Source organism: Rousettus aegyptiacus, unplaced genomic scaffold (genome assembly GCF_014176215.1).
Source record: "Rousettus aegyptiacus isolate mRouAeg1 unplaced genomic scaffold, mRouAeg1.p scaffold_m13_p_11, whole genome shotgun sequence".
Lineage (NCBI taxonomy): Eukaryota > Metazoa > Chordata > Mammalia > Chiroptera > Pteropodidae > Rousettus > Rousettus aegyptiacus.
In genome coordinates this window covers 6,691,185-6,715,852 of record NW_023416286.1, presented here as the reverse complement: position 1 = coordinate 6,715,852, position 24,668 = coordinate 6,691,185, and the positions used below count along the sequence as shown (strand labels likewise).

The 24,668-nt window shown below is 39.8% G+C and overlaps 1 protein-coding gene across 2 annotated transcripts in view; it reads right to left on the bottom strand.

The window, feature by feature from the left end:
* SACS (sacsin molecular chaperone) overlaps nucleotides 1–18,305 on the bottom strand; it is a 78,677-nt gene extending 60,372 nt beyond the window's left edge. For both annotated transcript variants that reach the window (XM_036228466.1, XM_016162657.2), the window contains exons 1-2: nucleotides 18,187–18,305; nucleotides 4,348–4,878 (exon numbers count right to left, since the gene is read on the bottom strand). In XM_036228466.1, the coding sequence (XP_036084359.1) occupies nucleotides 4,348–4,367 (20 nt within the window). In that variant the 5' untranslated portion in view covers nucleotides 4,368–4,878; nucleotides 18,187–18,305. The remainder of the gene's footprint in view (nucleotides 1–4,347; nucleotides 4,879–18,186) is intronic.
* Nucleotides 18,306–24,668: the final 6,363 nt, after the last annotated feature.

Sequence of the window (24,668 nt, the reverse complement as noted above, 5' to 3'; positions counted from 1 at the left end):
TTTCTGAACACTGGACTCTGTTCCCCCATTTAAATTTTTTTTGTACCAATTGTGGTACAGTGAAAAATATATATCTGGTCTTTGTCCCCAGGTCCTGGCACAGAGCTTCTAAAACTCTTGGAATTCCTTGAGTAATAAGAATGTCTTTTGTATGCTACTGAGGCAACCCAAGGCAGGGCCCCTAAGTAGTCTCTGGGTGGGGATGGTCATGAAAGGACTCAACCATGAGATTAGAGGGTTAGAATTTTCAACCCCAACCCTCGACCTTCAGGGAGAGGAGAGGAGCTAGAAGTTGCGTTCAATGTCCAATGGCCAGCGATTTAATCAATCATGCCTATGTAATGAAACTTTGATTAAAATTATGAAACAAAGGTAAGGGAGCTTCCAGGTTGGTGAACACATCCAGATGTGAGAAGGGTAGTGTGCTTGAAAAGGACATAGAAGTTCTACACACTCCTCGTCCCCAAATCTCGACCTATGTATCTCTTCCATTTGGCTGTTTCTCAGTAGTACCTTTACAATAAACTGTAACCATAAGTAAAGAGCTTTCTATGTCTTGAGCCATTCTAGTGAAGTGTCAAGTCTGAGGGAGGCGGCTATGGGAATCCCTGAATTTGTAGTTAGGTAGCTTGGGGAACTTCTTTTGCAGTTGGCATCTCAAGTGGGGACAGTCTTGCAGGACAGAGCCCTTAAACTGTGGGGTCTGTTCTGACCCCAGGTAGATAGCGTCAGAATTAAATTGAATTGTTGGACACCATTTGGTTTTGGAAAATCAGGGTATTGATTGTTGTTGGAAAAATGACACGACATCCACCATAATCAGGTTGTTGATATTCATCTTGAATGTATTCAAGATTCTGACGCTGCCAGGTGGTGAGGATATTCTCACAGCCTTGCTGAAGAGACTGAAACGCGAACCAGCAGCATAGAGCCAGCAGGTAAGTCCTTCTAGCAGGCTACCGTCTTGGCCGGAGCTGCCCCGATCTGAACTGTTACAACAACCTATAATGGGGTTTCCACACTTCAACCCCTGCACCTCTACACAGAAGCAAGAAGAATCTTTGAAAAATGTGAGTCAGATCACATCACTCCTTAAAACCCAGCAATGGTCCTAATTCCCTTTCACAGTGAGCTGGTGCCTGGCTACCTCTTCAACCACGTGTGTGACATCCGTGGCCCTCACTCACTTCACTCCACATGCCAGCCTCCTTTGGTCTTGAAACGTGCCAGGCAGCTCCCACCTAGGGGCTTTGTCTGGAATATTCTTCCTCTAAATAGCTTATGATTAATATTCCTACCTCCTTCAAGTGTTTGCTCAGATTTCAGCTTCTCCATGAGGTCCGCCTTCACCAACCATTTAAACTTGTGAGTCATGTTCTTACCTAACCCACTGAACTCCCACCTCGATTTCCTTGCCTGTCATTCTACCATATATGGTGCCATATAATTTAATTTTCGATTAGACTTATTGTTTTGTCTTTCCCCATGCTAGAATGTAAATTTCACAAAAAAGCCAGTATCTGTATCAGTTTCATTTCCTGATATATTGCAAGGACCGGGCACATAATAAATGCTCAATACATTGCAGTTAAATGAATGATTTTAAGAACAAAAGTTTGTTTGGAGCATCCTAACTGAATGTGCTGCATCACAATCCCAGGTTAGATGTGGAATCAGACACACTGGGCAGACCCTGGAGGAAGACAGGAGAGGTGAGTCCAGCCCTCGCTAGACTTGAGCCTGACAAAGACTCTCTCCTTGGCCAAACTTCAGAACGCTCCTCTGAGCCCTCTTTATACTCGGCCTTGTCCTTGAACTCTGTCTTTGACCTGCTTAGCCCAGTTTTAACATACCTTCAGCAAGAATCCTATCAAGTCAGGTTGGCAAGAACCTCCTTACCCTTGATGTCTGCTCTTATTAATTTGCCATCCACTGGTCCCCTTACTCTCCTCATTGGCTATGAATCCCCAGCTGTCTTTGCTGTATTTAAAGTTAAGCCATATTTCTCTCCCCTATTGCAATGGTCTTTACACCTATTGCAATCATCCTGAAGAGTTTTCCTTACCATTTTAACCAGTGTCAGAATATTTTTTTTGTTCACCAACCCTATGAGTTTGAGCAAGTCATATAACTTCAGTTTTCTCATGTATTAAAGGAGACTCCTAAGAGGATCTCTTAGATATTGCCACGAGCTTGAGTCAATCCCAAATAAGCCAAGCTCCTCAGGACACTGTACCTACAACTGTTTCCTTGTCATCCTAGAGGGCAGTTTCTCCAAATCTGATCTACCCTCCTCCATATCCTGGAATTTTCTCTCTGCTCTGGCACATACAGATGCTCTAGAATCTTCCTGAAGGCAATGGAGAGGGAACCAATCCCAAAGTGGCTTTCGACAATGAGATCATCTCCACTTTTACCTTAAAGATTCTGATGATATATTCAATAATACATCTGCTTTTATTTTATCATAACATTTTATATTGCTTATCAGATAATCTAACTTTCTCCCCCAAAAATATTTACATAAAGCCAGGGAAAGTGCTACATGTTCATGGGGTGACTCTGAGCAAACCTCCCTCACTCACACGTACCCCTGAGAACTCAGGACACAACGCACCAGAGATCAAGAAACACACATTAGACCCTTTTTACCTGCTTAGCTTTCCTTATCCTAGAAAGAAGACTAGGCAATTAAGTTCTACATGGTTATGGTCTTAATAAGACAGGTTTAACACATCTTTATAAAAGTATGTCTATAAAAATAATCTTAAATTGACGTTTTGACTCTCAACCCATATACTCTATTCTATGTATTCATTGATGTTGCTATATACATTCACTGACATTTTAGCTTTAAGTGACTTATAAGGTCTGAGGAAATTCTAAAGTACCCAATCTATATAATGTAAACTCTGCAAAGATTCTCCCAGTTAAGTCATATTTCTTCTATAAATAGAATCTATTACCGTGTGATTACAAAGATGATCTAATCTGTTGTTCTTTTCAACATCTGTTAGATGCTTCAAATCAATCCTGCTTTTTTGGTTAAAAATTCATATTTAGTGTAAGCATTAATGATTTTATATAATTACTGCTCTTTAAAATAAATTGTAAGTGAAATTATTTCTAACAAATCAGCCTAAGGTAAGCTGAATGAAAATGAGTTCACCTTTAATGTGAAAAAAATATCTACTTTCAAAACTAAGGAGAAAGCATTATATGGAAGCACGTTAGAAGTTAAAAAGAAAAATCCACAGAAATACTGTGGTATAATGTGTATGATGAGATGTGAGTATATTTCTCTCATGTTTAAACAATTTAGCAACAGCAGTAGTAAGATAATTCATCTCAGATGACTTCTAATAACACGAGAAAGTACAAAAAAAAATCCAATTTGTAAATAAAAGTTAAATACATTAAGTAGTCTCAATACCTGTGTGTGTTTACATATTTAAATATCAATCACAAAATCGATTCTGATTTGTTAAGAGGCAAGTTCAATGAATAAGTTAAACTTGTTTTGTCTGTCTAATAAATAACCATTTTCAAAATGTAAAGAAAGAAACAAATACTGAGTTTTTTCAAGGTTTCAAATTTGGAAAACCAAATTTAAAGTCCTTTTTGTTGATACCATTAGGTTACAAGATGTAAAGCCTTATCTGCTGTCTACAGCACTAAAACTTCGATTATTGAATATACCATTTGAATACAGCAGTCAAAATCAATGAAAGAGTATTTTGTCATATGCTTAGAGGGAAATAAAAAAAGAACACATAGAAGTTTAAGAGGTAGTTATAAATATATATTAATATTACATTTGTGCATAGATCTTTGTGAAATAGGAATATGTTCTTATAAAATAGCTACTAAACTTGAAGAAAAGAATAAGCATGACTTTTATCATCATAATTTTAGAAGGAAAAGCAGAATTCTCTCTCTCTCTCTCTCTCTCTCTCTCTCTCTCTCAGGTTATTTGATACATTTCCAAGTACTTCACAGCTATTTATTTAATATTTCCAAATAATCATATGTCCAATAAGAGGCACTAATATATACATCTGATGAAGGAAGAAGTGGGGTACATCTAGCCGACTGTCCATTATACCAGTCACACCAGGAGACAGACAATCCGAGCCGTCTGGACAAATTGTAGGGGACGATTTCCAGCCTTTGGCTTGAAACATCACATGCACAATTCCAGTTAGAACTGAAATATCTACAGTTGATTCCCTTTTACCTCTAGAAAACTTTCATTTGTTTTTGCCTACCTATGTCTCATTTAGGAAAACACAATAAGCCTTAACATGCAATGCAAACTGTTGTAATTTAAAACATTAACTCATTTACCGATTATCCTTGGTCTCCATTATCACTTCTCCCGGAATATCTGTCTGTGAAAACCATGAAAATATGTTTCTTTCTTCGGTTTGTCTATCGTTCGAGTTTCCTTTACACGTGTACTCCAGGTTCAGCTCTGCTCAGCCAGTGAAAAGCCTGTTTTTCCTCTCAGCGTCCATTCATCATCTGATATCCAGAAACATTGTCGCGTGTTGCGTTTGTGTTGCTTAACGTAGGGCTCTCCAGTCCAAAAATGGTTGCCTCCTTCGGTTATGTCTCCTGGTCCAAAGACCCACAAGTTCTTCAGGTAAAAAAAAATTTCGATCTGCTAATGATTTTTGGCTCTTCTCCAAAACAAAAATAAGCTATTTGCATCTGAGAATCTCCTGTATCTCATTTCAAAGGTGGTGGGGGACGATGTCATAGCCGTTCTCAGGTATGTGTTTGTCACCCTCATCTCAGCAGATGGAAAGTCCTCACAGGTGAATGCCTTTCTTCTTACCCTGGTGAGTCCTGCATCTCGGCATCACTTCTGTGATCCTGAAAAGAGAAATCAAGGCAGGGTAAAGGAAAGAGTAGGGAAAAGTATTTGAAGTAAATGCACTGAAATTGTGATTCCTCGTGGAAGACAGCCACGGTTCTGAGCTTCGGTGACATTCTAATTATAGACTGCTGGTTGTGCCACAACCCTGCCAGATAGCCTGGCATTTATCTCTCGCCTCACAACCAACAAATGCATGTGTGGAACTAGACATGGTGGTCTCTATAAATAAAAAGCATGCTACTTAATTAGTTTGTGCATTTCTTCTCACAGGAAATATGTGGTTCACACAATGTGCCTTTTTTTCAGGAACAATATCCCCAAGTCCAAATCTATGACTTTATAAATAATGGAATTTGTGTTTGGAAGCAAAACATCTATGTTAGCAAAGAAAGAGAAAATGCGTCTATCATAAAGTCTTAATTTTTCTCATGATATTCTCAATAATCATTGGGGCCTGCAACCGTCTAACATTTGAAAAAAATGACAAACGTTTACAACAATGATAAACCATATGGACACATAGGATTGAATTTTCTACCCATTCATGCAAATATAGTGATTATAAATAATTGATAATTTTGAAGGTGTGCACTTAGACGTTATCACATTTAATGGTTCTTTGGAGGAGATAGAATAAGAGAGATAGTACTGCTAATACGTCAAAGAAACCTGGACGTAGAAAGGTAAGTAACTGTGTTTAAGTTCATTTGACTCAGAAGTGATGGACAGGACACTGGAAAGCCAGCTCCTGACTTCTTACTCTGTTTTTGCTATCCAACAATGTTTTATTGGGTACAAAAGTAATATAGAGATAATAATATAAGCTGTACTGATAACACTATGACTTCCTGGATGTTCATTAAAACCCAGGAAGAGAACTCAAACTTACTAGAAACTCTTCCCTAGTCACGTGCTATAATAAAGACATCACCAAAGGTTATGAGTGAGATTAATCAAAACAAATCTATCCAAAATATTTTGCTATTTCATATAAAAATATGTCATGAAATTTCGACTGCCACATGTCAAAAATTAAAAAAATTCTAGATTTAAAATTAAAATTAAGAGTTAAAATTAAATGAAAGAATTATATTGGCAAGAGGATAGAAGTCTTTCGTATGATAATGATTTTAAAAATTGGACTCTTCGATTTGAAATGTTTAGGTTAAGAGAGGTTATATATAATACAGTAAAAGATTAGGATCGATTTCTTTATACAGCAAGAGATAAGTGTTCTAAGTTATTAACACTTTTCAAATTCTGCGATTCTAGACAAGCATATATTTTTAACTCATCTACAATTCCGAAAATTGGAATTAATCCAAATACATCTTCTAAATAAAAAAGTTTTGCCAATAAAATGCCATTTTTAAATATAACCACAAAATATGACTGTATTGTAGAAGAGATGCAGTTTTGTATGAGTGTCGGTGATAAAATACGAGACTCCAAGGGAAATCTGGAATTATTTGTGATTTTCTGCCTCTGTGGGAACATTATAGGGACATGCAAGTGTTGATCTTTAATGGAACATGCGCATTCATGCTTATCAACTTCACTGAATGAGTTTCCATCCCTAATTCTATAAAAATATATATTCTGGAATCTGAAATATTAACTAGCTTTTTATCACCTGGCAGTTTTGATAAAATTGCTAGACAGCATAGAGCCCTGTGGCAAATTATTATGTATTTCTCTTAGACGAACGAACAACGATACATTCATTACAAAAAGTCTTTGACTAGTTTTTCTTAAATAACTCTGCGCCCTTATGAATGTACTATGATCACGCACATTTATTTCTATCATTTCTAGCAGGACATGATGACTTTTCCCAGTGAATTACTAAAGCCAGAACACAGCGCTTCTCCTGACCTTCCCTGAACTGCCAGTCTAACAATCTTGTCAAGAGGGGGAGGGCATTAACATGCCATGACATGTTCTGGATGGACCTGCTGCCATGTCCTTGTCTAACAGCTCTTGAACTCTCTCTCTTTCTGATAATCCGATCTTTTCACAATTAACATCTATAATTAACTTCTACAATTAACATCTAACCCACGATTTAGAATTCCAAAAACTATTATTTAGTTTTTGTGGACACTGGATCATTGAACATGCTCACTTCCTCGGGACTTATCTTATTCTCTGATTGTTCAGAATTTATTCCCTGTGACGGAACGATTATATACGCCAGTGAGATCATGCCTGTGGATGAGAGAAGGCAGACTGTTACCTGGAACATTGGTTTTCCAAACTAGTCACTGATGATCACCCCCATTATTTTTGCCGTATCTCAAGTATGATAAAAATTAGGGGATCTTTGGTCTATTCATGTATCATCGGTTTGATTATTTACTTACTATTTTCCCTTAAAATTACTCTTTACTTAAATAAATGTATAATAAAAGGCTAAACTTTCCATTCACCACATAAATGGAAACCCAGAACTATGTGCCACAAATAAATGCTAGGTCTAAAAACAAGTACTAAAATGAATACAAATGGAATCTTATTAAATTCTGGTTGGATACAAGTGCTCACAAAAAAAAATGCTAAATCTTTGACCTACTCTTTCTTCATTAAAAATGGAGATTAGTAACTATGCTGTGTACCTGAAACTAGTATAATATTGAATGTCAACTGTAATTTGAAAAAAATTTAATGAGGATTAGTAAATTTATGGGAACATTTATAGCCTTAAACAATTCAAAAAGAGGAAAGGCAAAAAATTAAGCGTCCGTTTCAAGAACTTAGAAAGAAAAGTAATGGGGATAAACTCAACAACAATAGAAAACAAAGATGAGAGTAGAATTAATAAAATAGGAAACAAGATGCAATGGAAAATATCAATGAAAACAAATGTTAATCTTTTCAGCGGTCCCCAACCTTTTTGGCACCAGTGACCGGTGCCCCTATGAGAATCTGATGCCTTATGATATAAGGCAGAGCTGAGGCAGTGATTCTAGCTAGCACTGTGGAGTGGCTGCAAATACAGATAAAGCTTCCTTCACTTGCTCCCTGTCGCTCACCTCCTGCTGTGTAGCCCAGTTCCTGATAGGCCAGGAACTGGTACCAGTCCATGACCCAGGGGTTGGAAACTCCTGTTTTAAAAAGACTCCTGTTTTAAACTTGTCAACCTGTGGCAAGCCTGATCAAGATAAAAGCAAAGAAGTTACTCCCCCCCCCAAAAAAAAAAACAGTGTTGGGAATGAAAAATGGAACGCATCAGAAATCAAAAAGACAAGAGAATATTATAAGAACTTAAAGGTAATGAATTTGAAAATTTTGAAAATGGACGAAATCCTGAACAAATAGAAAGTAACAAAACTAAGTCAAGAAATAAATTAATCCTAATAAACAAATTCAATCACTAATATTTCAAATCCCCCACAAAGCATTAAACTAGATGTTTTTACTGGTAAGTTATAGCAAGTATTCAATAACTCGAATATCTTGCAAATTCCACTGGAGAACATAAAAAAACAGACAATATGCCCAAACAAGTTCATGAGGCTGATAATATTCCCAAACTAGATTATCTAAACCAGATCAGGACAGTGTGAAAAGGGAAAATTACTGGCTAATTTCACTCTAAAACGTAGATGCAAAAATTCCACATACATATTAGTGAGTTGAATCCAACAATCTATAAAAAAGATAAAACCTGATGACCAAATCGACTGGATTTATCAGAGGATAAGATCCAGTGTCCATTAAGGAAAAAAAAAATACCCCCAAACTTTCAATAAACAAGGAGTAGATGAGAACTTCATTAAAAGGCAAACCAAAGGCAAAACTTATGCTTATATGGATACAGTCCTTTTCTGTGTCCATTTCTATTCAGCATTTTGCAGGAGGTGCTGGCCAGGACAGACAGAAAAAGGAGCAGAGGAACAAAGAAGAGCGGGGGAGGGGAGGGGAGACAAAACTGTCACTATTCACAGACGGAATAGTCCTTAAAAAATTCAGACAAATTAACATAATAATAATTCAGACAAATTAACATAATAATAATTCAGACAAATTAACATAATAATAGAACGTATCAAGATTATCGATTAAGTTCAATCGTATTTCTACATACCAGCAATAGTTTTTAAAAAATATTTTAAAATATTTTTTTTAAAAGATACCCATTTATAATAGTAAAAAAATATGTTACCTTGGGATCATTTTAAGAAAAGAATTTTTATAAAAATTTTAGAAAATCTATAAACATTAACAAAAGACATTAAAAAGGCTTTTAAAAAAAATAATGGGACACGTATATATATGGTGGGCATGAAGGCTCAATATCACAGAAAGGTCAACTCTCCTCAGGTTGATCTTTTAGTTCAAAGGAATTCCGATCAAATCCCAACAACAAAATAAATAAATAAACAGGTTTATTTAAAAAATAAAACTTGTCAAGCTGATCCTAAACGTTTTTTGGAAGAACGAAGAGACGTGGATAAAGACACACTAGAAGAGTAAAGGAAGAAACTTACTTTACTCACAAACCTTAAAATAAAACTGTAATAACAAAGTTAGTGTGGCATTCACACAGGAACAATCAAATAGAGTAAAAAGCTTAGAAACAGATTCGCGCATTATTGCAAACTTGGTACATGGCAGAGATATTTGTACCATACAAAAAATATTATGGGGACAAGTGGTTGCGACAGAGAAACAAAAATTCACCTGTACCTTGCACTGTGCACAAATGTCAACTCCAGATGATTAAGGGCATAGTAAGAAAATCAAACCTTAAAATATTCAGAAAGGAATATGACACTATTTCTATGACCTGAGGGTAGAAAACAATTCCTCAAACAGCAAACAGCAAGCACTAACCACAAAAGAAAATACGGTCACATTCAAATGACATTACAGTCGAGAACTTTTATTCCCTCCAGTCAAGTCACATAAATCAGAACACAGATAACTGACAAAAGTTGTGTCAAGACTATAGAGAACTCTTGAAAATGAAAAAAAAGAAGCAACCTTAAACAAAGTGGACAAAAGCCTAATTTATATATACTCTTTTGTATGCATAATATTTTCATTATGCATAGTGAAACAAAACAACAAAAATTAAATTTGTACTGTAAATTCTGTCTTATACATGGGATAATATTGAAAATAGTTTTATAACATAAAAAATATATGACATCTCTGTTTAAAATAATGTCTTTTTCCACGTAGCCCCATGAGTACTTGAAACATGGCTAACCCAAATCAAGATGTAAGCATAAAACCACCCCAGATTTTAAAGATTTTTGTATGAAAAAAGAATGTAAAGTATCTCAGTAGTAAGTTTTATATTGACTACATGTTAAATGATCACATTTTGGATTATTGGATTAAATAAAATATATTATCAAAATTAATGTTATCTGTAAAAATGTCATTAATATCTTTTATATATTGTCATAATGGTCGTTAGAATTATCATGTTGTTAGTGAATGTATTATCATAATGTTAATTAAGAATTAGGTACAGGTGGAATAATAGAGTCCTTGTACCAAAGTTTATAAAAAGAGGTAAAGAAAGAAGGGGACAGGATAGGGAGGAGGGACAAGGAGAGAAGGGGTCATCTTACTATGTACCCGAGCAGCATCTACTTCTTTTCTGAACAGCAGTCACTCGCTCACCGTCGTCAGGGCATGCATCCCACACCTCACAAAACACTGTGAGAATGTATTCCCCAGGGTTTCCTCAGTCTTCCTCAGTCTTCCAAAGATCCACACACAGCTCTCCTTAATTAATGCGAAATTCTGCAGGTGGTGTTGTAGTAGCTTATTGTCGGGTAGTCCTTTACAGTTAGTTACATACGCTGACTCGTGTGATTCTCAAGATGACTTCGTAAAAGAGGTGGGACAGATAGTTCCCTTATTTTGCAGTTTAAAAGATGGAAACTGAAGGAAGTTAAAGGAGGGCATAGAGAAGGGCACGGGGGTTCCCAGGGCCCGTTGATGGGGTGCCACAAACATGTCAGTCTTTGTGACCTCTTGCTCTGCAGGCACAGCGTCCAGGGAGAGAGAGTGCCATCGGAGTGCCTCTTGGGGCATGTGCCACTGTACGTTCACAGTGAGGAAGGAAGTGACAACTCCCGTACAGTCTCTAGACCCCAAGTTCAGGGGTTTCTCTGATAAACCAGACCATTTTCCATGTAATAGTATTGAAATGTGTAGAGGACATCAGCACTCATAAAAACGTTTGTTATACGTTGTCTAATTTATTCTCATGATTATTGTGTACTAATTCAAGACCAAAACTATAGGCAAAGAGACATCAAAATGTTTTTTTTTTATTTCCCCCTCATGATTTCACATACATACACACATATACACACACATATATTCACCACATATCTCGTGGTGTGCCATAATTAAACACTCTAAATGTGCAGATATATGGGCATATGTGTAAAGAATATCTCCGCTTATAATTAAATATTTAGTTCTATTTAATTTTTATTATTTTAAACCACAAAAATGCTTCTTGTTTCTGACTGTTTATATGACTGACATTATACAGGATTTTTATATTTGTATGTTTCATGCCTCCCTTGCGTATAATCCACATCGATAGTGTCCATTTTTGAGTGCTTCAGTAATCATATATTTACCTTTATGAATCCTTAACGATAATGCTATATGAAAGATAGACGCTAGTAGCCTTTTTTATTGCACCTAATGTGATTGAATGGCAGTTAATACAATTTAAAAATAAGAAATATGAGCATTCAAATTGTCGTTAATAATAAATTTAAGGCATTTCCTCATTAAGACAATCAAATTAATCATGACATGATAAATCTGGTATTTTTTCCTGCTTTCATGATAATCGTGTTTATGTAGTTCATTAACACGGCCCAAAATATTAGTATATCCTAAATTTTATATACGGTTGTAATGTCATTGACAGTAAAATTAAAATGCAGTATAGTAAGATTATTTTGTAGAGATAAGGTATTTCAGTTTGCTAAAGTGATTTCATAGATATTTTGTTATTTCAGTCTCATTACAGCCTGGTGATTGGGTAGGACATTTTCAGTTTGTTTTACAGATAAGAAAATTGTTGTCTAGAAGAGTCAAGCGACATCCCACGTGCAGGTCCTCTGACTCCCAGCCCTTCCCTTATTCCCTGCCCCTGAGCGCCTGGCACAATCTGGGCACGCCCATAGCGTCCTCTTCTCTCCCTGTCCCTTCCCCCTGGGAGGAGAGAGCTGCCTCCGCACCACCTCGTGCTGGGGCACGGCGGACATCACGGCTTGAGACTCACATAGATTCTCTGTGCCCAGCATTCCTTGTCTGCAAAACAGGGCCAACCTGTCCAGTTCACAGATAGGATCATTGTAAAGACCGACTCGAACTACATCTCAAAGGGCTTAGTGAGCGGCACGCTTTTGTGTAAATACTGGATGCACTTGAATGCGTCAAGTGATGTGAATCTGCCCCCGGATTTGTGTCCTCCTGTGACGTGTCACGGGCCCAAATGGTGATGCTCTGCGAGGGCCCGCGGAGCAGGGCGGGGACAGCCATCCTCGCCAGCTGTGGAATTACTCCGGCTCTGAAAGCTGCAGCCGCTGCCCACAGCTCACAGCAACACTGTGTCCATTCAGTGACCTCTTCGCCTTCCCAGCAAAAATATTCTCATTTGGCAACCTGGGCCTTTCCCATAGTGGCGGACTTGGCACCCTACGTGATCTCATTTGAGGAGTAGGAAAGAAACATGCCAGCTTCTCTTACTCACTGAAGTGACCATTTCTCTGAGTTACGGTACTTGAAACAGAAAGAGCCCGGAGACCCAGGGCTTTGAACATGACCTCGTATAAACAACTGGTGATGGTTCCTTAACCCAAAGCCTCCATCGGGGGAGGCAGGCAGGGAGAAGAGCGTGGGAACACAAGGGGGGCCTAAGGTGGGCAGAAATGGACTTCACCAGACAGAAGGAGGACAAAGCAAACTTCCCAGGGACTGGCACACAGACACCTGGCTGTCACCCAGGAGAGGGAAAAGAAAGGTCTTTCCTGCAGAGATGAGATAAAAACACCATCAGAAGCGACCCCTAGTACCGGATCCTCTTCAGTATGCCGTCCTTTCTCTTCGTTTAAGGGCTTCTGTTGAATTTCAGAACCGCATCTTTTGCTCATGGACTTAGAACTAGAAAACTCACTCCTCGTGGGGCCGGGAAGGAGGAGACCGGGGTGGGAGGGAGCCAGCAGTTCTTGGGCAACCTTCCACTGCTGTTAGTGCCTTGGTGCTCACAGACACACCCCATGCAACTTTATCCAGTACATGGCTTCAGTTTCCATGGAAACAGTCTTTTAACCCATTTATAGCAAAGAAGAGAGTCAGAACTGCCTTTTGTGACCTGCTGGGAGTGAAGTGGACACACATTTGTCTAAATGCGGGAATTAAAAATCAATGTTACTTTTTATCATGTTTGACCAACCAAGTTCGTAGACTTGGTGACAATCTCCCCTTGAAAGTCCCTAATATTACAAAACCAAGAAGCCGAATACAGACAGACTTTGGGCCAAAAGAAGGCCTCCCCTGGAATTACCCTCAGAATACCTGCCATGCCCTTCTTGATGTCAGACAAAAAACGAGAGTCAGCAAGGACTTTCAGATGGCAACTTTGCCAAATGCAGAAGTCAGATTAATTCGTCCTGTAAATCAATAGACCAAAAGGCAAGATGTAGCAAGAAATGCAGATGCCGTTAATGACAGAGCTGGACCGGCTCAATCCCTTGTAGAAAGGGCCATGTCACTACAGCCATTATTTGACTTCACATATACAGAATTGGAACCGAATATGCGCATAAATGCACTTTACAGAGCCCCAAGGGTAAAGCTAAAGGCACATGTGTATAATCAAATATTTCCATGTAAAATGTACAACAGAAAACATATTGCATCTCAGATTTAATAAGAAGAAGATATAACTTATTCCCTCAGTGTCCCAAGTGTCTTCTGTGTTACACGAATTTCCTGGCCTGCTCAAGTTCCTCAAGGTGCCTTATTCATCTTTGATTCTGCCACTCGGTCACTTTCAGGGCCGTGGATGCAGAAGGTATTCAATAAAGAGTGAATAATTTAGTCACTTTGGCCAATTTCCAGGTGGTAAAAATACACATATATTTTTATAGCATATCTCCAGTCGATCTAGCCTCGGCTTGCAGTCTGTCGACCACACAGCTAATTGTGGGAGGCCGGGGTTTGAGAGCGGCTAACGCGGGCATCGGAGCCCCTCGGTCCCAGGTTGGCCTTTAAAAGCTCAGTTTATCTTCAAAGATAACATTTTACATAAAAATGATATACTAGAGGGGTGAATTGTATGGTATATGAATTATACCTTCAATATATCTTTTTAAAAATAATATATCAAAAATAATCATGTGATTAACACATATCTAATTTGATGTTATATGACTAATATTACCATTATCTAGCTTTTGGAAGGGAAAAAGAGGGTTCTTTTGTTCACTTAAAAATCAATATTTCCATGTAAAGCAATGCCAGAGGCTTTCTTACCTGTTGTCTGATCTCCGATAAAGGGATAATTAACCCTTTATCAGTCTCATTGAAGAAAGAAGAAACTGAGGTTATCAGGGGTGAAGTGTCAGAGCTAGTATGATGGACAGTCAGTTTTCAAAACTAAGTTTATCTGACTCCAAGTAAATATATTTAAAATCTTGGGTACTTTTTTTATTCAGTAGCAGAGCCTCTGAGAACTACGAAATCTTCAGGATTGGAATTTCTTAGGATAGTCATTTAACTTGAAATGTAATAAACACAAACATGAATAAATAAAACTAGCGAGATATTTGGTCAATTATGGAAAATTGATAAAACTGAATGTAATTTATGTTTTAAGTTTAACAGTCTAATGAATCAATATCCTTAAGCTCAAAGTAATATTATTTAATTGATCAATTAAGGTTCTGTGTAAATAAAGTTGCCAGATTTAGCAAAAAAAATATGAATTTCAAGTTTGAATTTCAAATAAATAAAAGTCACTTGTTTTAATATATGTATGTCTTATGCAGTATTTCCTGTATTTTATCTGATAACCTTATTAGGACTTTCTTTTAATGTTTAAATTTATCATTGCATTAAAAACAAAGAAAAAGGCTAAACATCTACTACTGTGTAAAATTGTGGACAAATTCCAGATACTTAAAAAATAAAATACGTACTCCTCTCTAACATTTAGTACTTTAATGAAATCAGATCTATGGAGTTTAAATGATCACCCATGGCAATTAGGGTGGCTTCGACTTACTTAAAAATGTTATAGTTCCAGAACATGTGAAAAGGATATATAGACTGCAGAGCCCATATTTTCTGGGCAAGACAACAAACTCGTGGTCTAATCCAGAGTGGAATATTTCAAACGAATGTTCGTCTGGACTTAAAGTTGCTGTAAGTGGGACAGATTTCTCCTTATGAAACAGAGACCATGACAGGGGACACCAGTGTGGGGAGCAGGGCTCAGGGTTTGCAGTCCAAGGACTCACTGATATTCATCGAGAAAAGCAAACTTGGATATCATTCAGTCAACTCCCTCTTTTGACAAATAGAGTTCTACCCTCGATCTTACATTTTACCATCTGCAAAATGGGGCTGCCTGTTTCATACGGCTATTACAAGAATGAAAACAGACAACAGATGTGAAAGCACATTTTTTTTGGTCAAGTAATTATTATAAACTGAGTATCCTCCAAAGAGAACTGTGTGAATCATGTACCCAGGACTTGAAGGAAATGTAAAATGATCTTCTCCATACCTCTCACCCTAGAGATGAGTTAAATGACTTTCCAATTAGCACAAAGAGAAGCCAAGGCAGAGCTGCGGTCACCTGCCCCGATTCGCAGTCCCGGGCTCCTTCCAGCTACTGGCCCAGCAGCTCCATCCTAGACGTTCAAATCTGACCCAGTATGCTAAGCGTGGAGTTCAAGAAAAGCAAGGGTAACAAGGAAAATGTGGGGGGAAAGCATATAAAATAGTAACAGGATTGGCAGCACAAAGAGCCAACTGCCCTCTAAGTTGTCCGACGTCAGAATAGCCACGGGCATTGTTTGATTGGCACCCTTCTCATCAGTCACGTTTAGCGGTCCTTACTCAGACTCCCAGCAGGACAGTCAGCAGCATCATCCCACCACCGCCATCGCAGAGGACTTCACAGGAGCTCCGCAAAGGGAGCCGGCCTTCCTTCCTCCAACAGAACAGCCCTATGGCACTACGGAGTACCGGCATTCCTCTTACAGGTAAAAGATCATCTGCAATATATTTTTTTGTATTTGGTCAGAGCTGATTCTTTGGTCAAAAGATCTTTTCGAAATGAATTCCGTAAGGCAACTGGCATGAGAAACCACGTTAGCCTGCCCCCCGTGTGTGTGTGTGGGTAGGTATACAGGTAGACTCAATGGGAAAATGACAAAATGTTCGCTAAACAGCTGCATCGTGCCCAGGGCTGTGCTAGGTGCCTTCACATGCACGACCTCGTTCCAACCCTATGACAATCGTGTGAACAATGGCCGCCATCACCTCGAACACAGGAAGGAACTGAGGCTTACAGAAGTTAGGAGCATTCTCAGCGGCTGCAGAGCTGAGATGTGAGCCTCAGCCTTCCGAGAGCAAGTCCAGCATAAAGTAACAATGTGCAAAATGCTCCTGGGAGAAGCTAATCCTTGTCTTAAAGAGCTGTAAGCAGACTTTTCTTTCTGTTCCGTGAAGAATAAAAAACATCACATTAATCACGGAAAAGATCTTTCAAACCAGACAAGGTACAAGGAGAATATGGGAATGTGGAAAGTCAGGCTCGCTTCGTTTGAAAGGGTGACAGAAGGAGCCTTAATCTAGAGGGTAAAGGGGGAAATCGGTCAGCCCAAGAGCCAGGAAAGGCAAAGAAAGGGTGACCACAGAGGAAAAAGGAAAAGGAACTGGTGTCGTTTGTGCTGCATGTAGCACGACTTCCAGGCAAGATTAGGGAGAGAAAGCTGGTTAGCCATAAGTAAAACCCTGGGACATACTAACCATGCACTGACCTAGTATGTGTCTGGTTATCGATGGGTAGCTTAACAAAACAGTGTGGAAAATTTACTTTTTCACGTGACAAATAAGATGGGATGAAGTGTCAATTACGTTCATCCGCATTGATGGAGAAATAAAGACTCTCCTTCAGTATAACTTCCAGGCGACCGCAGGGAATTGACCTGCTTTCTGCCTTTTACTTAAACGAATGGAAGAGGATGTCACACCACAGCAAGGATGAAATTAAAGGCAAAACAGACTCACAAATATAGTGGACAGTTTCGTGATGGACAGAGGGGAGGGGGTTGGGGGCTGGGAGAATGAGGCAAAGGGTTAAAGAAGAACAAATTAGCAGCTGATAGTTGGTCAGGGAGATGGGGAGCAGTTAGCAATAATATGATGGCTGGCGAGGGTCAGGGGAGGGAGAGAGCAATTGGAGGGATCGTTTTTTGAACTGTGTAGATGTCTGACCGATGTACTGCATACTCTAAACTAATTTAAATAAATAAATTTTAAAAAGTAAAATTAAAGGCAAAACAATCGACGTGTCAGAAACAAATCAGGCACTCCTCACTGAGGCGTCAACTTTGTTTTAAGAAAAGCAGCAAGAGATTTTTGCTGTTAAAACGCGAATACTCTTTCTAAGAATTTAGTGATCGCTTATTTAGAATAAAATTAAATAATTAAGTAAAATGCTTTTAACCAAAAGCAGATTTTTCAAATAATATTATATAAGATAACTATAAAATATGGAATCACTTAAGGGCATGCTATTTAAAATGAGGACAATTACTATAAATTTAACTGTAAGCTACTTTGGGAATCTCTCTTGATTATTCCACGAAACTCTTGACCCCACAGTCCGTATTAGAGCAGTAGACCCATTGTGAGCCAACACTGCAACCCAGGCTGGAAATTAAAATGACAAAGCCGGCTTGTCTGAGCATCTTGAACACAGCGGATCACTCTAGTAACTCTGAAGCTGGCGCCTCACCCACAGTCCCGCAGCCTGCCAGCCCAAACTGCACATTTGTAAAAGCACCCACTCCTCACGGATGCATAACACGTTAACGAAGATCCTCCGTCCTCTGACCAAGTCTGAGTCTTAGGACAACAGTCAACGGTCTCCACAAACAACCGCAGTGCCTGACCAACCCGCTTCCAGCTCAGCTTGCAGAGGACTGAATGATCGACCACATTGTGGCGCCCCTGCTTATTCCTAAGCTTCGTCATTTTCCCTTCTCGGTTGTTATTTAGCCGGATCCTCGCATACTTACCGGGAGCTGTCAGCATCGCGTCTCGGAGCCTTTGTTTTCCTTTGTCACATCAGCAGGTTCCAGCGTGACTGCCACCGCAGCTGCGCTGGGTCGAGGCCGACTGGCTGAGATGCCGCAGTCAGCAGCCCTCCCACCCCCCACCCAATGGCCTTTTTTTTTTTTTTCTTTTTAAAGAGATAGGACTATCATCAACCTTGGGTTTCAATAATGCTGCAGGATGCATCACGGTCGCTCGAGCTGATGCTGCAAAATAACAGTGATTGAAGTGAGTTTTTGATTCTCTTCGAGTTGCAAAGATTTTAAGATTTTAAGATTTAATTTTAAGAGGTAGGCACGGCTAACAAATAGACTGGCTCTGTTAGACACTAGCCTTGTGACCTTAGAAAAGTCATTCGTGGGTCTCATTTACCTCCCAGAAAATGAAGAGTTGTGACCAGGCAATGTCCAGTCTGGAAATCATATGATTTGCCAAAATTAAATTCGAAAACATCAGCTACACACTCGCTAATAAAATACAATAACGTATTATGTTTGCATTGCAGGTTATAGTTTACAAAGCACTTATTATATTTTATCTGGATTTGGGTAAGAGGTTCCAAAGGCTGTAAGGTAGTCTAAGTTTTCACCTGCTGTCAATTTAATAATAAAATTGTTGTTAAGTCAAATAGGACTCCATCCTCTTACTTCCTACAAAAGGGGCTGTGATATACCAAGAGAGCCTGTTGCTGTAAATGCCCTCGCCCAGCCCCCTTGTACATCTCACATTCTCATTAGAGTCCCCTAATACAACCGGCTACCTCATCAAGGCATATCTAGAACTGAGCCTTATCTAGGACTACTGGGACTGTGAAGCTCCCGGTCGCTTTTCGTCTGAGAAAAATACCTAACTCAGCTGGGCAAGCTCCAGACCTGAAAAAGCTCAACTGATCTCTTCCGGGGAAGACAAAAAGGAAGCAGACTTCAGGTGTCATCAATCGCTTCAGAAGCAGAGCCGCCCACCTCTCACTGGAGACAGTAGGGAAATGTTCTAACAAAATTGCTATGTAGCAAGTTTTTATCAGGGAGAAATCGTGTCTTGAGGAGCCCTTTTATCTGGTTCTCAGCATGGCGGTGTGTGGCCCCTAGTGGCAAGCACCTATGGAAGTGAGCCTGTCTCCTCCGAAGCCACCTAAATTCTAACAGCACCGTTAAGTTGTCATCAAATTAAGCAAGCACACACCTACCCAGCACCCGCACTCAGCTAGGTGCTGGGGACCGAAAAGCTCTCCGGCTTCTCATTCACCTGGTGAGGTCACTGACTCATAACGGTGACTCTCTGAGGAGCCCCACAGGGACAGACGGTCTCGGTGATGAGCACTTACACCCCCCCTCCACCTTCCAGGAAGATCATCAGTGTGTTTTGCTGAGGATAGGAGGGTTGAGCAGCAATTAGCAGAAGCCTAGGGACGAGCTAGATCCACTGCCAGGGGAGGCTGACCCAGCTAGGAGCCCTGGGGAGAGGCTGAGAGGAGCAGAGAGAGCGGAGAGAAGAGGGAAGTGTTTCTATGACGAGTGAAACTTTTGGGGGAAGAGATTCAGAAAGTGAATTTTTAGGACGTCGGACTGCAGATTGTGCGATGTGATTCTGTCTTCGGTACTCTCATCAGGAGAAAATCTATAGGAAAAAAAATGTCCGTTTCTCCTCTCTGGGTTTGGGATCTTTTGGAATGTGGCACAGTGCTGAGTCACATTCAGCTCTGGCAGCAAGAGGACGGCGTATTTGAGCGGCAAAGAGACTGCCGCAGGGCGAATGTGGAGCTCTGATCTCTGGGCCAGGGACCTCCTGCGTGTGGACTGCCCTGTGGCGTGGCCTCCTCTTCATGACCCCCACGTCCTCCAACTTCTCTCTCTCCTTCTGTATCAGTGTTGCTGCCGCCCGGAGGCGAGCTTGGATGTCTCCAACTGCTTCTTTGTTGTCTCTTAAATACGTTTTGTTTTTTCATGAACGGTGGCTCTTCACATCGCTCCCTGCTTGCTGGTGGCGTTATGTGCAGACAGGAAGATGGGTCGTGGGCTTAGCTGGCCCTCTGCATTCACGTGGTGTAACTCGTTACCTGGAGTCCTGTGGTCTTGAGCTGTCACTCATTTGGTGATGTTTTTGCAAATGCGTGACAAAACCGAGGTGTTTTTTCTTAAATGACAGTTACCGTTTTATGCTAATTAGAAAGGCAACATGTGTTTATTTTGGAAAATATGAGAATTATAACCCATAATCCTATCCTCTGATAAATTGCTCTTTATGTATATACCATCATTTATTCAACCAATTCCCTGTTGTTCAGCTGTTAGGTTGATATATATTGTTTTCAGAAAGGTTACATCTTTTTGCACACGTGATCCCACTGCACGAAAGTGAAATACTGGTTAGGCAGAAATAGCCTAGTAATGAAGAGTTTAAAGTTTCAATATCTTCATGAGCATTGCACATGATACGCCTTTTTACTGTCACAGCAGTTTGCACGTGTTTGTATGTGGCTTCACACACATCCTGGAGGTGGATTCATGTACAGCGCAAGCACTTGACCTTGCCATTTCTCAGATCCATTAGCTCACTCAATACACCAAGTGAGTTCAGCTAAATTCATGGTACCATTTACAGTATTTGAACATTGTTATCAAAAGATTTAGACTTTGTCTTAGAAGTGTGAAGAAGCCAATGGTTTCTGGATAATTAGTGAATCACAAATCTTCCATCTTCTGGCCAAAGATTGACTATTGAAGGACACAGGTCAGAGGTCAACAAATCTTCACCTCACCTGAAGCCGACCCTGGAAAATGGTGTAAGAAAGTGTCATCTAGTGCCACTCTTGCCCAGAACCACGAAGGCTCAGCCAAAGGAATAAGTCTTTGCCACTTGTTTAGGGCGTGTAAGGAGCGGGTGCCACCAACCCTCTGGCTGCTTCTAGATGATTCCCAGCTGCTGTTCTTACTGTGACCCACTCTTGTCACGTGGCCTAAACCTCTCTTCCCACACGGCCTGGAGACCACACGGCCGTCACGCTCTTCTTCCACAAACTCGTGCGAGCATCAGAATTTTATCAACTCAGAAATGGCTGCTGTTCACCCTGAGAGGTGTCAGCTCAGTCTCAGCATCCACTCGTAATTCTGCAGTCTTAGCTTTAGTATCGTTGTCACGGATTCTGTGAACTCACCTGCGTATAATGCCAGTTCCCTCTCAGTAACTACTTTCGGCAGGTTAGTAGGGCAGACATGGATCCAAGCGCCATAAACCAGTAAATGTCCAGGCAAGTCATAGATGATTATTGGCCTTCAGTTTCTTCATCTGTAAAATGGAATGCTGCCTTCCAATATGGAGCATACGGTGCTTGGCATATAATAGATATTCAAATTGTAGAGGTTATTAGTCTCATATTTCTTATTTAGAGGTCATTAGTTATTTTTCCTACTTTAGGACACTGTTCCAATTTAAGAAATATAGTTTTAAAGGTAGGGATAAGATGCTGGTTCCTGAAAACTACCTACATAACCTCAGCTCAAGACTTTCAGAAAATTCCCGGTTATCCATCTAAAAACAGCAGCGAAATGATCCAAAAACATGCCCTCAGAAGGTCACATATACCCCAAGTTAGAGAAATATGAAGGACACCGGTAACGATGACCAGAAACATGACGTCATAAGCACTGCAGCTCCTCTGAACAATGAGCCACGCAGGAAAGACACAGCCATGCTGTAGATTTTTCCTTTAAGTCCCCCACAGCTTCTAGCCCAGGGTGGGCATGTAGGCGTGTGGCCAGTGTCAGCTGAACAGAGGGGATTTGGGGAAAAGAATACTTTTTCCTCAGGCCGATTATGTTTTCGTGCCTTACTGTGTTGTTTCGGGGATCTGAATATGCTACCCTAAAATATTTTTCTTTGGTGACACACAGAAAAGCTCTTTTTCCTTCTCTCAGTCACCAGCGGGGACTCTGGACTCTTATCGGCCCAGATGAATCCACCAGGGAAACCTTGCGAAAACAATCCTTTTTTTCCCATCAGTTTCCCCAGAGATTTACCTTCCCAAATTTTGCCGACCCTAAAAGCTTAAATTTCTTCCCCTTTGCCTTGTTACATCTCTACAAACTTAGGGGGTTTTGTTAATATTTTACATAAGCCTCAAGTTCTAACCATCCCTTGAGTTACTACTCATTATTGAGTTTCTCCTGTATGTATGCACATTGCACACATCATTAAAATTTGTAGGCTTTTCACTTGTTAATCTGTCTTTTGTCCATTTAATTTCCACCCAGCTGCAGAACCTTGGAGGGTAGAAGGAAAAGGTTATTCCCCCTTCCTGCGGTTACAGATTTGCCATTGGTTCTCTGAACTATTCTCTAAGATGTCAGTCCTTAGAGCCTAGCTCCGACTTAACATTTTCTGTAGTTTTCTAGTATTGCGTTGTTGCAGAATAACTGGCCCTTCCAAGGCATGATCGCACAGACACAGAGACAAAGGCCATCACTGCACAGCTCCTTAGTGAGCAGCTTTCAGCACAAAGCCCAAATCGTGTTCCCTCTGTTCCCGCTTCATAAAATATTTCAATGACGAAGCGCAAACTTTGTTCATCTTAATTACGATGAACTCAATTCTGCCACATGAGGCAGTGTAGGCAGAATTATAATCAATTTTAAGGTGCTTCATGAAGCCACCCTAATCACACATCACTCACACACACACACACACACACACACACACACACACACGCACACAGACAATGCACACCAATTTATGGGATCATCAACTTACTAGGAAAGGACAGTTATTACGAATCACTCTAAATTCCCTGGGGCCACAGAACAGAGCAGGAATTGTCTCAAATGAGCCTCCCAGGTCCCACATTAAAAAAAAAAAAAAACAAAACTTGAGAAATAGTTCATTTAACATATGTAAAAATCGACCATAATCTTACCACTCGGTAAAATCCTGCTGGCATTGTAGTGGGTGTAACTCGTTCCTCCACACATGTGTAGGATCAGCAACTACTGATGCGTCGTGTGTCCTCGAGTGTGAGGCCTCATCCCCGCGCTGCAGCAAACTAAGAGGCGGGCCTCCCGCCACGTGGAGCTGTCAGGCACTGGTCCCTGGTGCCAAAAAGATTGGGGACCGCTGTCCTAGAGTAAATCTATATCTTTACAGTGATTCATATTCCTACAAACATAGCAACATATTGTATTAAATCTTCAGGAGAACTTACATTTTACCTTCCTTCCTGTAATTTGCTTTTTCACCTAATAATCTGTCAGTAAACATTCTTATATTTCCATGCTAGGAGATCAAATGCGCACATGCCAATTGATAGAATAAATGTTTCAAAGAAATTTAAGCAGTGTAACAAGGTAGTAATCGATAGTCATTGGGGAAGTGCTATATTAGAGAAAAATTTCAGCCTAAAATTATTCACTGGACACATCGTATGTAAAAATGATCGAATATAGAATTTTAGAATCAGAGCTACAATTCTTAATTTAATGAGATGGGAGTCAATATAATCAAAAAATCAAATACAAGGATGACCACTCTTAATATTTTCATATATTTCTTTTTTTCTTTAATATTCAAAATGTTAGTTTATTTTTAATCATACAAGTAACATATAATTACATTTTTTCATAAATGATTCAAGTACTACAGCTAAAACAAATCTTCCTTTACAACCAGGACATCCCCCATTTCTCATCTTAGAATAAGTAGTCGTTATCATACAGGATGTCTCCTAGAGCAGAGGTCCCCTCCTCCCTGGCCGCGGACCGGTACTGGTCTATAGTATGTCAGGAACTGGGCCACACAGCAGGAGACGAGCGGTTGGGGAGCAAGCAAAGCTTCATCTGGATCTGCAGCCGCTCCCCAGCGCCAGCATCACCGCCTCAGCTCCACCTCAGATCATCAGGCATCAGATTCTCATAGGAGCACCGGTCCCTGGTGCCAAACAGATTGGGACCGCTGTCCTAGAGTAAATCTATATCTTTACAGTGATTCATATTCCTACAAACATAGCAACATATTGTATTAAATCTTTGGGAGAACTTAAATTTTACCTTCCTTCCTGTAATTTGCTTTTTCACCTAATAATCTGTCAGTAAACATTCTTATATTTCCATGCTAGGATCTGATTCTTTCTGACAATTGCACGATATTCCATAGTTAGGAGACATCAGTGTATTTAACACTTTCTTTCTTGATAGGTATTAAGGTGATTTCCAATTTGCATTATTAAAAAATAAAACTGTTCTTGCCTCTTTGTGTCCATATGACTATTTCCCTCTGGCAGGTGATGGGAAGTAGAATCGTTAAATCACAGAATTGAAGCTTTAATACATACTGTCCAGTGACTCTATCCATTTAAAGTATTCGTACTCCGATGTACGCCCACTAATCGGTTTAATATTCCACCAGGAGTGTATCCTTTGCAAAATCAGAGCCACGATATTACCTGTTTAAGGCTGCA